This window comes from Phyllopteryx taeniolatus, chromosome 6 (assembly GCF_024500385.1).
Source record: "Phyllopteryx taeniolatus isolate TA_2022b chromosome 6, UOR_Ptae_1.2, whole genome shotgun sequence".
Lineage (NCBI taxonomy): Eukaryota > Metazoa > Chordata > Actinopteri > Syngnathiformes > Syngnathidae > Phyllopteryx > Phyllopteryx taeniolatus.
Window position 1 is genome coordinate 16,463,719 of NC_084507.1, and position 16,862 is coordinate 16,480,580.

At 43.5% G+C, this 16,862-nt stretch overlaps 1 protein-coding gene across 2 annotated transcripts in view; it reads right to left on the reverse strand.

The window, feature by feature from the left end:
* Positions 1-16,862, reverse strand: part of si:ch73-22o12.1 (nectin-2) — a 177,162-nt gene that overhangs the window by 74,070 nt on the left and 86,230 nt on the right. For both annotated transcript variants that reach the window (XM_061776111.1, XM_061776110.1), the window contains exons 4-6: positions 10,891-11,181; positions 10,653-10,770; positions 7,888-8,036 (exon numbers count right to left, since the gene is read on the reverse strand). In XM_061776111.1, coding sequence (XP_061632095.1) covers positions 7,888-8,036; positions 10,653-10,770; positions 10,891-11,181 — 558 coding nt within the window. The remainder of the gene's footprint in view (positions 1-7,887; positions 8,037-10,652; positions 10,771-10,890; positions 11,182-16,862) is intronic.

Here is a 16,862-nt window from a genome sequence, read left to right on the forward strand (position 1 = left end):
CGTGATGTAATGGAGTCGTCAGGGGGTCCCCATGCAGGCCCTCTGTGGACACATTCTAACAAGGCGGCGATGGATTTAAAATAAGTGGGTTAGGAAGAGAGGACATCCTCGAAACACAGGCCTCTTGCGTGAACCAGAAGAAACGGCACTATATGTATGCAGTGTTAATGAGGAGGTGGGATGGAGAGAAAACACATACATATAGTAGCAAGACAAAGTATGTGAACTCTTTGGCATCCTGGATTTCTGCTTAACTTGGTCATAAAATATGATCTGATCTTAATTTAAGTCAATATTTTCTTAAAATAACACCACACAATTATGTTTCCATGTTGTTTGTGAACATAGTATGTCATCTTTCCAGTCCAGACGGCTATTCCTCGGGAGCGTAGCAAGACTGCTGAACTTTCTGGACTGATGAACATCAAGGCTTTTAGAGATATTTTTGTAACCCTTTCTAGCTTCATGCAAGTTGATGATTCTTAATGTTAGGTCTTCTAAGAGCTCTAATGCACGAGGCACGGTTCACATCAGCCATGCTTCTTGAGAATGGAAAACTCAAAACTGGTGTGTTTTCAATAGGGTAGGGAGGCTTAAACCAACACAGCCAATTTCATTATAGACCCTATAAAGTAAATTCAGAGATTTGTTTCTAAATACTACGGTTGGGAATCTCTGGCATGAGGCCGATTCGATACATATCTAGATACACAAGTAGCGATTTGATTTAAAAACTCTTTATGAGCGGAACAATTCGATTCAGTATGGGAACGATACGATTCTCTATTCGATTCGGTGCAGAAATAATGTGATTAACATTTGCACATGTGCTAATCATAAAGAACCTTGACTTGACTCAACCCAATTCTATAAAATGACATTTGTCTAACCCTATTTTTAAACATGTAAAAGAGCACTTAACCCTGAGCATTGTTGCTTTATGGCACTGTAAAAAATACACATATATCCTTTAAAGTAGTAATTATTTAAATAGACCATAACAATGAAACAATTAATTTGGAAGATTTTCTCTTCACAAACTCTGCACAGACAATATTTAAAGAGCCATGGGGGGTCTCGGACACTGTGCCATTCTAGCTAGGACCGCCCCTGCACACGTACTGCTTTTTTTTTTTTCTTTTTTTTTTTTGCTGCTTCCTGAGTGCTGACTGACTTTTGGGACTTTTAAGTCGTGATGACGAGCTCAGTTCAACTGGCGATTGTTGTCAGCTCTGGGATACACCTGGCTATGTGTCCTCTCGGAAGTTTCTTTTTAGGGTCGCACAGTACCAACATGAACGTATAAGTGGACCGCGAGGACTCGAGAAGAAGTATTACTTTGCTGAGTTATAGCCCATGGGAATTACCAAGATGTACCTCTCTTTGCCATATAGTCCGCATGTTTGCAAATCTGCGGCGCACATTTTGCCACCGGCCCCACTGTCGACGGCAGACTTGAGATAAGATACATAACGTGATGTTGCATTCAATGTTTCTAACTCCTGGGGGAATGCTACTTTGCTATCGCTGTGACCACGAAAGCAGCTTAACTACTGAAAAGCTATTATATGTTGAAATAGTGACGCTATAGGAGAAATGTAGTTAAACTAGTAGTGTCGCTAGTACCCACCACTGGTGTGTTTAGTTGTAAACATAACGTTACCTGCGGAGCACAGCGTGAGACCTCTCGTGCTTGTTGTACGAGATGAAAACCATAAAGCACAGGTGTCAAACTAGTGGCCCGGGGGCCAGAACCAGCCCACAAGATCATTTTATGTGGCCCGCGAAAGGAAATCATGTGTGTCGACTTAATGTTTTTTTGTGAAAATACCAAAATTGCTGTCTTTGCTTGTATAATGTTGAGATATTGCACGCATTTTATGTTACCAATCCCCCTTTTAAAATAAATGTAATGCTAGTTGAACAAACATTTTTTATTGGCTCCTGATTTCAAAAGTATCGTATTTTCACGACGATAAGGCGCACTTAAAAGTCTTAAATTTTCTCCAAAATGGACGGGGCGCCTTATAATGCGGCGCGCCTTATGTGTGTACAGAGTTCCAAAATCTGTAAATGTTGTTGCGTGACTCTGATGAGCGCTACGCTTGATTGACTGGGAGCATTTCCTGCCGACACGCTGATTATATAGAGGAAAGGCGGACGTGAATGAGGACAGCATGCAGACGTTAAAGGGGGAAGGGTGCGCGTGATAGAGGACGCTAAAGGCACCCCCCCAGTAGGTATATAGTGCCGGTATGTGCATTGTGCAAAACAACATCGGTTTGGTTAAGGACCCCCGAAAATGGCACCTACGAAGAGACACGAATCACAGTTTAAACTGCAAGCTATCAGTTACGCGGAGGAACATGGGAATCGAGCAGACGTGAGAGAATTCAAGATCAACGACTCCATGGTTCGAAAGTGGAGGAAGCAGGAAAACGAGCTTCGTTAAGTCAAGAAGACGAAGGTGAGTTTCCGCGGAAACAAGGCGAGGTGGCCCGAGTTGGAAGACTAACTCGAGCAATGGATTAATAATGAAAGAACAGCCGGGAGAAGCGTCTCTATTGTCACCATTCGACTGAGGGCAATAACGCTTGCAGAAGAAATTAAAATCGAACATTTTCAAGGAGGTCCGTCTTGCTGCTTTCGTTTTATGAAACGGCACCATCGATCCATCCGGGCAAGGACTACCATGGTGCAGCAACCTCCGGCGGATTACAAGGAAAAGCTGGTCATCTTCCGCTCCTACTGCAGTAAAAAGATTGCCGACAAACACATCCAGCCCAACCATATCACCAACATGGACGAGGTGCCGCTCACTTTTGACATCCCGGTGAACCACACAGTAGAGAAGGGGACCAGCACCGTAGCGATACGCCCAACAGGGCGTATGTTTTAGCGTACATGCATGCTGCACCGTACGTTTTAAGCTGGCGTATGTTTTACCATCCCTGCGCCCAGTAATACGGTGAGCCTTATGTATGTGTTAAATACAGAAATAGACCCCGTAACTGAGACTGCAGCTTTTAATACGGTGCGCCTTATGGCTACGAAAATACGGTAGTTATCCATCAATTTGTTGTGTATATGTCATTATATGAGACAATAATTTATATGGGTTCACAGTCATAACGGGAAGCCATAACGACCATGTGGCCCGCGACAAAAATGAGTTTGACACCCCTGCCATAAAGGCCCAGGCAACCGATTCCTACCCTCGCGATATCCGGTCCACAGTCCTACAAGGGATGTATCCAAGGATTCCTGGTGGATTTTGTATCGATAGTCTAGTCAAGTGATTCCCAACCAGTGTGCTGGGGCACATTAGTGTGCCGTGAGTGCTCTTCAGGTGTGCCGTGGGAAATATTATATACATTTTACTTGCTTGCTCCAAAAATTATTTCCAAGAAATAATATTTATGCCAGTGAGGCAAAGTGACAGACAGAACAAATAAATGCTCTTCTATTAGATGGCAGGAAGTACATACAGTAATTAATCCACCTTTTGTGACATTTTTGTTGGTTGGTGTGCCGTGAGATTTTATATATCCGGTCGCATCAGTTTATCGTTCCCAACCTTACTAAATACACTATACATGTTGGAAGATAATTGCTGAAAACGTGTGCAAAGACTGAGAACTTAGAATTTTGGGGATGTTAAACTTTTTCACCATTTAAATTTTTTTCATTTATTAGGGTGTGGCTAAAAGAGGAACCAGTGACACACTTGGACCACGGCAATTGTGCCAAATTTAAAAGACATTTACTTTCATTTTATAAGGACCTTATATTGATTGGACCCTTGGTTGGCTGACTTCAAGCCCAGGGGTTCACATAATTTTTCCACCTTGCAGTGAGAATGTTACATGAAGTGGCCAATGAAAACATGAAAACATAATTGCTTGTGTAGTTTTAGTGTAAGCTAAGTATTTATGTCTATTGTTGAGGCTTGTATAAAGATCAGATCACATTGTATGACTAATTTATAAAAAAATCCCAACAATTCGAATACTTTTTCTTCCAACAGTATATATAAATAGTAAACTGAGAAAGCCAAAAAGCAGCATACATCTTTTGAAGCCTTGTCCAGTGTGATCATAAGCTCCAAGTGACCGAAAGTAATTAGAGAGATGGAGTGGAAGTAAACTCGGCTGCAGCTTTCCCAAAAAAGACGTACACCACAGTGCCGGGCTGCACCTCCGGCATAGCTGGGAAGCATTCACTGTCAAGCATGTTAAGATATCGAACGAGGGGCGCGTGTGCATGTGTGCTAATAAGCGGTGGGCAGCAGGCCAGTTTGATTCTGCGGGCAGACTTGGCTCCACCGGACCTGTTCTCTGGCTAACTCTCGCATGGCCGGAGACGCACCAATTCATAGAGACCAGAACCCACCCGGAGGACGAAGATGCTCTGGCCCCCTTTTGCCCTTGCACTGTCTTCTCAGAGGAGTCACAAGCATCGAGGATGTCTATTTCCAGCAGAGCTCAAAGCCCCTCAGACCATGTGTGCAGATTCGGACGAGGTCATCTTAACTTTTTTGAGTCACTATTGTCCGGCCTAAGACGGAGGACGGATGGAGGCGCACAAGCACCCTCCGGGGACGTGCACATCAGAGGGGTGGATGAAGGGATGGAGACTACTAAACTCTGATTAAGGAAGAGCTATACTGGTATGTAAGGGGGAGGGCGGGGGTGCAGAAGTCTCTTCTCTGAGCTGTGGGGGAGAACAGAAGGAGACTCGCGGAGGCTGAAAGACTAAAGATAAGAGGACGCAATGAAAGAGAGCAAACGTCAGCAAACTAGTGAGACAAGGTGGGATGGATATTTTTGTGTGAACCTGACTGCAGGTATGCGGGACAAGGAGTAGGACACAGAGGCAAATGCCCACACAACCACAATGGTGTGTAAGCTTATGTGTGTATGTCATGCACCTGTGGGCCGTAAAGTAAGGTTGGGGGAATGGAGGACCTGCTATGTAGCAGAGGTGCTGGCTGTTTCACGCCAGTTGGCCCCTCTTAGCCCTGTTGGGCTACATACTTCCTTGTTAGTATCCACAGGTTACCAATCCATCTGGAGTCATCCCACATCCTTCTCTAGTTCAAACTATCACACATTTTTATTGGTTGTTTTACATTTTATTTATCCTTTATTTAACTAGGTAAAAGCTTACTGAGAGATCAAATCTATTTTTCAAAAGCCAAGAGGCAGCAAAAATTACACAGGCAGCAGAAATTCTACAGTACATAACACATTCATACAATAAATAAAAATAAAGACTAAAAAATACAGTATATATAAAGGGGAGCGGATGGTGAAATGCCAAAAGAAGCAGTGAGCAGCTCAAGCAGCAAAGGGTGACTGATCCGCTCTGAAAGGCTTCGAGACAAGACAGACACACGCTATATAGCCACAGATAGTGCAGGCCAATAGCTCTGCAGATAGGATGCAGTGGCACCAGACTCCCATGGGAGTTTTAAATGCCTTCAGCATCCTCTCTCACTCTCTCTCTCTTTCTCTCTCCATCCCATCGTGCTTTGGGTGGATTGCACGCTGGCACCGATTCATCCTGCTGCACACGCTGTGACTTCTTAGCCCATAAAAAGCCTCAATCTTCCTCCTTGCCTGCCTGCCTGTACTTTTACTTTATTTACACCCCGGCTATGCTACTCGCCTGTAAAACCACGGCGGGGACGTGGTGTGATCACTTGTGCGACACGGGACGCCCACACTTGGCTCCCCAGCCAGAACAGAAGGGTCCCACAGGAGGAGTGACGCATGCTGTGGCACCATATGGGGAGCCCAGGGAATGGAAGAAAGACAGGGAAAGGACTAATAAGGAGGGCAACATGCAGGAACAAGGATGACTCTTGCCACCAAAGAAGAACATGGATCCAGTATTAGAGGGATAAGCACCCCCCAACACCGCCACCACTGGCATCTCCCCCCCATGTCAGCAGAAAATAACTTCCTGTTAAGTGGGGTCTCTCTTTGCCTACTACAATACATTCCTGCCTCCAAGTAGGCATCCGACAGACATTTTTTCTTTGAGAACTGGTAAATAGTAATTTGATTCGTTTGTTTGCTTGCCTGACGATTCTGCTTATTGAGTCCTCCTAGAAAACAAAAAAGTTGCACTCTGACCGGGAGAGCAGGGAGATGGAAGATAAAAAAGGAAGGGGAGGGGGGGGGGGGGGAGACCTTCGACTGAGGTTGGGCCCCCAATTCTCTATGGAGGTGGCAGTTTAAAAAAAAAAAAAAAAAGTGGGTTTCTATAGTCGTCCAGAAGGTATTTTGCAAAAACAGGTCAAATATGTTCATTTTTACATAACAATTCCTTGATTTATAGCTGAATTAGTTTTGGATCAAGTTGAATGCAAAAGGAGCACTGTAAATATTCCCAAATGTTTGTAGCCAGAGTGTCATATATTGGGAACAACAAAAAATATACAGTATATATACTAGGTGGATTAAAAGAGCGCTGATATCCTGGCAGGAGTTAAAGCTCTTCTTTAACTGGTCTCAATGTTTTAAGTCTTATCAGTTCGGTCTAAAAACCCAAATACTTCATTTTCTCTGGACCACTCTTGTAAGCTATGCAAAAAACTGCTTAAGCTTTTTGGTCTCTTGACAAAATCTACAAATTATTATTATTATTTTTAATAACAACCCCAAGGATACATTAGATTGTTATACTGGGTATAAGAGTTAAAGCAAACAAATGCACTTGTATTATTTCAGTCCCTCACCCAATGAGAATCGATAAGGAAATGGTAATAAATAGTCAATCGAATCGCAGTTTGGATAATTGAATCAGATTCACTAAATTCTTATCAATTCCCATTAGAATCTCTCTGGAAATGCTCTGAACTATGCCAGTGTTTTCCTGGGAAGAATAACGCTGCCTGGAGAAGGTCGACGTGGATTTAAGCCTGTGCTGTCATTTTCTTTTTTACACCGCAAACTTGTTGACACTGAATTAGCGAAGTCCTACACTCCAGCTTGCCGCAGTTGCTTTAAGAATGAATTCTACACAAAAGTTGGAATTCTCAACAATCAAAAGGACTAATGGAGCAGGTACGCACATAAGGCACCATAAAAGCCCACTTGATGCAAAAGTCATTTTCCATCCGAGTGAAACTCTACCAACGATTGCAGCCTTGCCACTAATGAATGCTGCTCATTTGCTTTACCCAAGTCTCTCCTGTAATCACTGATGGCCAAGGATAAACGGAGCAGCTATCTATTTTTTATTTTTTTGGGATCATGGTGTTCACGGGGTGAAATTTGGCTCATTATAAAAATAGCGGAAAGGCAAAGTGTTGGCGAGGGGGAATAGTCGGCGTGGAAACAATCGGGGAGAACACCGTAATGGAGCATTCGCCAAGGAGGGAGCATCATGGAATTAAAAGTTGGACACAGGAGAAGAGGTGACAAAACACACACACACAAACCATGGACAGAGTAGCTGGGCCTTCTAACTCTTCACTACATTACAGAAAGTATGTGTGTGGCAATCCCTGGGGAAAACATAAAAGCTGACTACACCAAGAATGTGTTGCCTGTGTGATGAAAGTCCGATTAAGTGTTGTTGTTTTTTTCAGGATAAAGCTGTGTGATTTTATTTGTGGAAAGTGTGATTTGATTCCTTGACTTGAAACTGTGTTATACTACCAGCTAGTATTGCCAAATAGAGGATGATGAAAAGAACTCCTCTGAATCATCACAGAGTGCAAAAAAAAAAAAAAACCCCAACAACTTTTGCATCATTATCTACAATTGCAATAATTGTCTCTGGTGACAAACGACAGTCTTTTTTTCCCCAACATCATCCAGCCTACATACACTTCTCTTTAAGTGGGTATGTGTGTTTGCATGTAATTTGACTGACCTCTGACCAAGACCGTGACCTGATCTCTGCCGGTCCCGACGCGGTTCTTGACCTCGCAGACGAAAGTGGTATTCACCGCCTCATCCACCTTCAGAACCCTCAGCTGGTTGTCTTTGATTTGCACTGTGTCGGGAATCTCTCCTGTCATACTGGAGGAAAATGGCTGAATTAGGCTTAATATACAATACACGGTTCAAGTCACACAATTTCTTTTCACCCCTTTTTGTATGTGGGTAACAGCAATGTGCAAGAAAACAATAAAATACACAGAATCAGATCCTCACATATCGTAATCAGGTCTAAAAATGGGATATGAATCGGACAGCTGATGGTTCTAACCTGGCAATGTGAGCCTGACATCATCACAATACGCCCTGATTGATGGAGTACACAGAAGCGCACCCACACACAGCTACAGTGAATATATAAAAAAAAAAAAGTGTGATTTGCATCCCCTGCTACGTTTCTCCTCGTCTGTCTGGGCTGCTCGCAATTAGTGATTTACGCTTGTGATCCGATTTGTTTGGCTGAAGGGCGTGGCTGTGCTCACATTTGATTGGTCAGTAGTTTATCACTACCATAAAGCCTGTAATACTGCGCTGCCCGAAATAGAAGCGCCCCGTATGTCTTTGGGCTATGGTGTGGGTCCATATGGGACTGCTTCTGGGTCCAGACTTGCACTGCGGTCCGCCAGTTAGTGACTGCTGATTTAGAGTAACAACAGAATAAATCCTATAACACGAAAAAATTAATCGTTACAACTGTGATCGTATAGTATGTGTTACCGAAAGCATTTCAATTCCAACGTTAATTCCCCTAGTAATCCGTTTTGTAATATTGTACAGAAAGAAATTAACACATTCACTTTCATTTACCAATTGTACCTGAACGCAGCTCACCCAGCCGTTACATGACTGCTCGTGTAAACATGAATGTCGGCTGCACTGCAAAATGTCACTTTAAAGCCAACACAGATCACAGTTGGGACTCATAAGAAATAACGAAAGCTCTTCTGAGCACATTCACATGGTAAAATAAAAATAAAAATATAAACAGCCAAAGGACTCTCAAAACTCAGTGCTTGACGGTTGGCGGTCAGTGGCCACCATCGCCTCGGTCAGTTGATCATCCATTTTGCACTTCAGAATTTGCAGTCACCTAAAAAGTGTTGTCTCTGTGTGCTACCCGGAAGGTGTATGTCAGGCTGGTGAATGATGTGGCATCACTGTGTACAGTATCAGAGTATTTTTACACAATACTGGTATGTACATCCCTAGTAAATGGGACTTTACATTTAAAAAAAATAAAAAAATTAAAATAAAATCCTCGTCATATTTGTTAAACTTGTCAATAAGAACCGGTGAGAAAAGGAGGCGTGATCGACGAGGTGTCAATCGTTTGCCCTGCCCATGCGGGCATACCCCTGCAGCCTCACGCTGTCTTGTTCCCTTGGGCTTCTGGGGCTTTGCTGAAACTATAACAGAATATCCACCTCCTGTTAGCAACGTTAAAAAAGGTGGAGGGACAACAGGCAGCTGAGAGGATTCAGAAGTGTCGTGGAATTAGCAACATTTCAGCCTGACAGATACATTTATCACGTCTTTTAGATTTTTAAGTGATTGCACATTCCCAAAAAATTCAACTTTAAACCAATAACATTTCATGATTTTTTTAAGACTATTTCGTGTAAGTTATGCGACCAACGTAGCAGACATGGGCAAAACTGCAAACCTCCCCTTTTACATTGGGTGAAATCAAAACTACAGCAAAAGCATACACAAGGGATTCCTAAACTGTGGTGTGCCTAACCCATAGATTTGTGAGATTAAAATTATAATTGTGATCTGGTGTAATTAGGAATTAGCAATGGTTTAAATTGAAACTGAAGCAAAAGCAAGGACAAGGGCTTCCCGAAATGTTGTGTGCGCACGCCCGAGGTTGCATGAATGAAGCGTAATGGTCGATTTAGCTTTTTTTTTTTGTTTCGTTTACCAAGTCATTTTATTTCCACTAAATCAATTTCTTCAATAAAATGTCATTTTTAAATCTACTTGATCATGTTTGACGGAAAGTTTGACGTTGGACAGGGTGCGTGTGCAACTGTGATGATAAAATTGCAGACAGCAGCCAAAATTTGTCCATGTTAATGCTTGTTTACTCATGTTTTGTGCAATTTAGAATACTTTTAAATGTGAACACAAAGATGTACTCTATAGTGTATGGCTCGCTGAACATTACTGTACAAATTGACAGTCGGATATAGTCACTACATTTGAACACCTTACAAGTTTTTCATTTGCACAATGTACAGCGTGTTGTCATGTAACTCTGCTAGTCTTATCACTAAAGCAATTTTTCTCCTTTCCTCAAAATCAAATATAAAAATACAACAGAATTGCCAGGATCTGAGTTCAAGATCTCATCACTTTCATTTCCAAGTTCCTCACTTTCTTATGATTAGTTTTTCAAATAAAGGCACAGTTATGGCAATGGAAGAAAAATGCTTGTCCAGGAACAGAGCAAGTCGTATTGTTTCTCTCACTGGAGAAGGGTTAAACCTCAAGTCAGAGTCCATTATGAGAAATTAAGTGGCTATTTTCCATAATCGCAGCACAGAGCTGCAGTGGTAATAATAAAAAAGTGCTGATTATAGCTCGCCTGCATGATTGCAGGCTTGGAGAGGAACGGTTAGGGGAGAGGGAACAAATGGGAGATTGGGAGAAAAAAAGTTATAGAAAGGGCTAAAAAAAAATTCCAGTACTCACGACTTCCATAGGACCGTTGTCGGTACCGGGTTGCCAGCAGCCTGGCAGGTGAGCAGCACATTTGTACGGCCCACGTACCAATTATTGTCGTAACCCACTATTGTCACCTGTGGGGCGTCTGAGCAAAAGAAATGACAGAGAGGAAGGAGGGAAAATAGCACAGTACAATTCATTCCATTAATCATTTCAAGCTTGAAAGAAGCAAAAATGAGCAAATGAATGAAGTTCTGACTCATACATAGAACTTTGAGTTTCATCTGGAAGCTCTCGGGCGTGGTCTGCGTCCGGTGCGACACCACGCAGCTGATGTCTTTCCCATTGTCTGTCGCTGTGGGAGCCATGTGGTACTCGCTGGTGACCGACACAGTGTTGTCCTGGCCCAGCTTGGATGACGTGGTGGAGTTTCCGTGGGCGGTGGTCACCCAGCGGATCTGTGCGGCGGGCCTTCCGTTGAGGGACTCGCAGCGTGCCACCACCATGAGCTTGCCCACTTCCACGGTTAAGGGGGAGGCAGAGTTTTGGGGCTTTGCTGATGGGGAAAGATTAAATCCATGATCAATTGTGGAACTTGGATTGGGTCAATTTTCAAAACTAAATGTCCCATTGAAATCAAGGTGTCACACAAAAAATTACATCATTTGAAATATGAATATCTGAGTAATTAGATGTCCAAGGCAGACAAAATTAAATAGGTGTCATTTTGAACAATAAACACTTGAGTGAAAATGTTTCATTTGAAATATAAATATCTGAGTAATATGATGTCCAAGGCAGACAAAATTAAATAGGTGTCATTTTGAACAATAAACAACAATAAAAAAAACAATAAAATGTTTCCCCCCAATTTTTGTATTACAAAACCGGGTGGCTTCAACCAGTGTTTAACAAGTGGGCGGCGTGGCGCAGTTGGTAAGGTAATTATCCCCGCCGCCCGAATGCAAGTCGTCGTCGTATCCCTGGGCAAGACACTTAACGCACATTGCCTATGAATGAATGTGGTTGGATGTTTGGTGTTGGTCAGAGGGGCTGTCGGCACAGAAAGGCAGCCACACTTCTGTCAGACTGCCCCAGGGTCGCTGTGGCTACACAAGTAGCTCACCACCACCAGGGTGTGACAGAGGAGTGAATAAATGCATGAAATTGTAAAACGTCTTTGAGTGCCTAGAAAAGCGCTATAAGTGTAATGCATTATTATTATTATTGTTATTATTCCCTGAGCAGTCAACCTTGTCGTGGTGGAAGGGTTTGTGTGTCCCAGTGATCCTAGGAGCTAAGTTGTCTAGGGCATTATGCCCCTGGCAGGGTCACCCATGGCAAACCGGTCCTAGGTGAGGGACCAGACAAAGCAGGGCCAAAAGACCCCCTATGACGAATAAAATAAATGGATGTAGGTTTCCCTTGCCCAGACGCGGGTCACCGGGGCGTCCCTCTGCAGCCAGGCCTGGAGGTGGGGCTCGAAGGAGAGCGCCTGGTGGCAGGGCCTGCACCCATGTGGCCCAGACAGGCATAGCCCAAAAGGGCTGTCCCCGATGTCCATGCGATGTTGCAGAGGCGTGTCAACCAGGACAGCCCCACAACATCCAGAGTCTTTAGGAACTTCGGGCGAATCTCATCCACCCCCGGGGCCTTGCCACCGAGGAGGTTTTTAACCACCTCGGTGACCTCAACCCCAGAGATAGGAGAGTCCGCCTCAGAGAACCCACACTCTGCTTCCTCATGGGAAGGCGTGTCGGTGGAATTGAGGAGGTCTTCGAAGTATTCTCCGCACCGACTCACAACGTCCCGAGTCGAGGTCAGCAGCACCAGATCCCCACTATACACAGTGTTGATGGTGCACTGCTTCCCCCTCCTGAGACGCCGGATGGTGGACCAGAATTTCCACGAAGCCGTCCGGAAGTCTTTTTCCATGGCCTCACCGCACTCCTCCCATACCCAAGTTTTTGCTTCAGCGACCACCAAAGCTGCATTCCGCTTGGCCAGCCAGTACCCATCAGCTGCCTCAGGAGTCCCACAGGCCAAAAAGGCCCGATAGGACTCCTTCTTCAGCTTGACGGCATCCCTCACCGTTGGTGTCCACCAACGGGTTCGGGGATTGCCGCCACGACAGGCACCGACCACCTTACGGCCACAGCTCCGGTCGGCCGCCTCAGCAATGGAAGCGCGGAACATGGTCCACTCTGACTCGATGTCCCCCGCCGCCAACTCATCACCAGGTGGTGATCAGTTGACAGCTCCGCCCCTCTCTTCGCCCGAGTGTTTAAGACATGCGGCTGCAAGGCCGATGACATGACCACAAAGTCGCTCATCGAACTGCGACCTAGGGTTTCCTGGTGCCAAGTGCACGTGTAGACACCCTTATAATTGAACATGGTGTTAGTTATGGACAATCCGTGATGAGCACTTTATTTTTTCCAATTATTATACTGTGTGTTTTAAGGCTGTAAACCTCACCATTAACATTTTCTCACATTTCTCTCATGTTTAAACACACTCAAACAAAACCTTTGTAATAAAAAAAAAAGTACATTATTATTATTATTATTGTTGTTGTACTTATTATTATTGTTAATATTGTCAAAACCTGTTTTAAGGCCCAAACATTTGTTTAAGAAATAAAAATGTAAGTACACCATGCAATAAGAGCAGTAAGAAAACAGATGGAGATTTTTTCCCCCCTCATCATGTTAAAAACATAATTAAAAAAAAATAATAATAATAATTGGTATGGACGTATGTACCCCAGTTTTGGCTATCACCAAGACTGAATCAGCAGTGCCTCTGGTTGCAGAGTACAAAGTACACTAGATTTTGTCTCAATTACTTCACCAACAGTCAATTCAACAAAATCAACCAAATTCTTCATGATCAATCAATTAATTATGTCCATCCCTATTTGAGGCGACTCCGCCACTAGGATTAGTAGAGAATAAAGATGTTGCATATCTGAATCACAAAGCCACACTAAACTATAATTACAGCCTTATGGTTGTATGGCTCTGCAAACCACTCCAGCAGACAGAAAAACTAATTATTTTTAGTGAGAAGACTTTAAATCCTTCTTATAGTAAACTGCAGAGGTGCAATGTCAATCACCTGATGATCAATAGTCGTAAAAAATAATTACGTTTTGAGAGTATAAAATGTCAATGCTCAATCATGCTCTCTTTGGACATTCATGTGATATTTCGTTGTCACTAGCTCGAGATTTGTCCACAAAAGTGTTTTAGTGCGATGGTGGGGTGGCCTTTTTAACCGATCCAAAATCTCAAAATTGACTTAAGTCCCACGAGGCTATGATTAGACAGCAAACCGCACCCACTGGAACCCTTTGGTATGTGTTGATGTTTCTGTGGTGTGGTTTGTGCGACATTGCAGTAGTCCAGAAAACTGGGAAGTCAGAAATGTCCTATCTTTGAATAGAAATCCACTCAAAATCAGAGTTTCTATTTGCTAACTTGGGTTGACTTCACTGAGATGCAGTAATCTGAGAATTCCCTTAGAGAAGCACGCAAACATTATAAAGGACTTCATTCACTATATTTATTGCCTACACTAGATGCCGACATTTCAAACTACTAGTTCTGAATGTAAATTGGTATGTAGATATATCCTTCTCTGCATGCAGTTGCTGTAAAATGTCCAGTAAAATATGGTAAAGACTGCCAAAACAGTTTGGATGTGAAGGACTGACTTCCCATACTAAGTAAGCAAATTTGCTTATCACGGTTGTCAGAAATGTTTTCTGTTTACGTTTGACTTAAAGGCTTTGAGGTCAGACCTCATCAGCTCTAAATATTAGATATTTCAGTCTCCAAAGCAGTATAAGCCATGACATCAGCTACCGTAACTGGCATGATGCATTGCTTAGCCTCTTGCACCCCCCTATCCTGACCCAAACACTAAAGACCCTGTAAAGTGAATTCAGAGATTTGTTTCTAATTACATAGATGTATGAAGTTAATTACAGAAAATATGCAAAGACTGAGAACTACTGTAATTAGTGCTGAATTGTGGAGATGTAGCATTAAACAGCTTTTCAGCATTTCAGTTTTCCAGATTTTCTGGTCGTGGCTAAAACAGGGCCCAGTGTACCTTTGAATTTGAGCTGCTTCTCCTGCATCAGCGGTTATCTAGCGCAATTGGGACGTGCAGTTAACTAGCTAGCTATGCCTACACACCGAAAATATTCCTTTCAGATAGTCAGCTGGAGTGGCCGTTTCAGAGCACCTCATTCTCAGCCATGAGTGTGCGCACGTCACTAGAAGAAAGACGAAAGAACGAGGAGAGCGTAATTTTTTTTAAAAACTGTAGACTTGACAGCCAGTTTGTGGACCGGGGTTTAGACTAGCATGGTCGCTTTAGAGCACTTCGTTGTCAGCCACGAGTGCGCAGATGTCATGCAAAAAACGAACAATAGTGAGGAGGGGGAACATTTTTTGGGACTTGACATCCAGCGTGTGGGCTGGGCTTCGTACTGGCGTGACTAATTCAGAAAGCCGCATTGTTGCAGCGTGGAAAAGCCCTTTGACGACCCAGTAGCCTGTGTGGAGTTTGCATGTTCTCCCCATGCCTGCGTGGGTTTTCTCCGGGCACTCCGGTTTCCTCCCACATCCCAAAAACATGCATGGTAGGTTGATTGAAGACTCTAAATTGTCCTTAGGTGTGAATGTGTGCGCGAATGGTTGTTTGTTTCTATGTGCCCTGCGATTGGCTGGCAACCATTTCAGGGCGTACCCCACCTCTCGCCCGAAGATGGCTGGGATAGGCAGCGCGCCCATGACCCCCGTGAGGATAAAGCGGTACGGAAAATGGACGGATGGATTTAGTTATTTAATCATGGTTAAGTGGTCGTGAAACTACAACCCCAATTCCAATGAAGTTGGGATGTTTTGTTAAACATAAATAAAAACAGAATACAATGATTTGCAAATCATGTTCAACCTATCTTTAATTGAATACAATACAAAGACAAGATATTTAATGTTCAAACTGATAAACTATTGTTTTTAGCAAATAATCATGAACTAGAATTTGATCGCTGCAACACGTTCCAAAAAAGCTGGGACAGGTGGCAAAAAAGACTGAGAAAGTTGAGGAATGCTTATCAAAAACCTGTTTGGAACATCCCACAGGTGAACAGGCTAATTGGGAACAGGCGGGTGCCATAATTGGGTATAAAAGGAGCTTCCCTGAATTGCTCAGTCATTCACAAGCAAAGATGGGGCGAGGTTCACCTCTTTGTGAACAAGTGCGTGAGAAAATAGTCGAACAGTTTTAGGACAATGTTCCTCAACGTACAATTGCAAGGAATTTAGGGATTTCATCATCTACTGTCCATAATATCATCAAAAGGTTTAGAGAATCTGGAGAAATCACTGCATGTAAGCGGCAAGGCCGAAAACCAACATTGAATGCCCGTGACCTTCGATCCCTCAGGCAGCACTGCATCAAAAACCGACATCGATATGTAAAGGATATCACCACATGGGCTCAGGAACACTTCAGAAAACCAATGTCAGTAAATACAGTTCGGCACTACATCCGTAAGTGCAACTTGAAACTCTACTATGCAAAGCAAAAGCCATTTATCAACAACCCCAAGAAACGCCACAGGCTTCTCTGGGCCGGAGCTCATCTAAGATGGACTGATGAAAAGTGAAAAAGTGTTCTGTGGTCCGACGAGTCCACATTTCAAATTATTTTTGGAAATTGTGGACCTCGTGTCCTCCGGGCCAAGGAGGAAAAGAACCATCCGGACTGTTATGGACGCAAAGTTCAATAGCCAGCATCTGTGATGGTATGGGACTGTGTTAGTGTCAATGGCATGGGTAACTTACACATCTGTGAAGCCACCATTAATGCTGAAAGGTACATACAGGTTTTGGAGAAACATATGCTGCCATCTAAGCAACCTCTTTTTCATGGACGCCCCTGCTTATTTCAGCAAGACAATGCCAAACCACATTCTGCACGTTACGACAGCGTGGCTTCGTAGGAAAAGGGTGCGGGTACTAGACTGCCCTGCCTGCAGTCCAGATCTGTCTCCCATTGAAAATCAGTGGCGCATTATGAGGCGTAAAATATGACAACGGAGACCCCGGACTGTTGAACAGCTGAAGCTGTACATCAAGCAAGAATGGGAAAGAATTCCACCTACAAAGCTTCAACAATTACTGTCCTCAGTTCCCAAATGTTTATTGAATGTTGTTA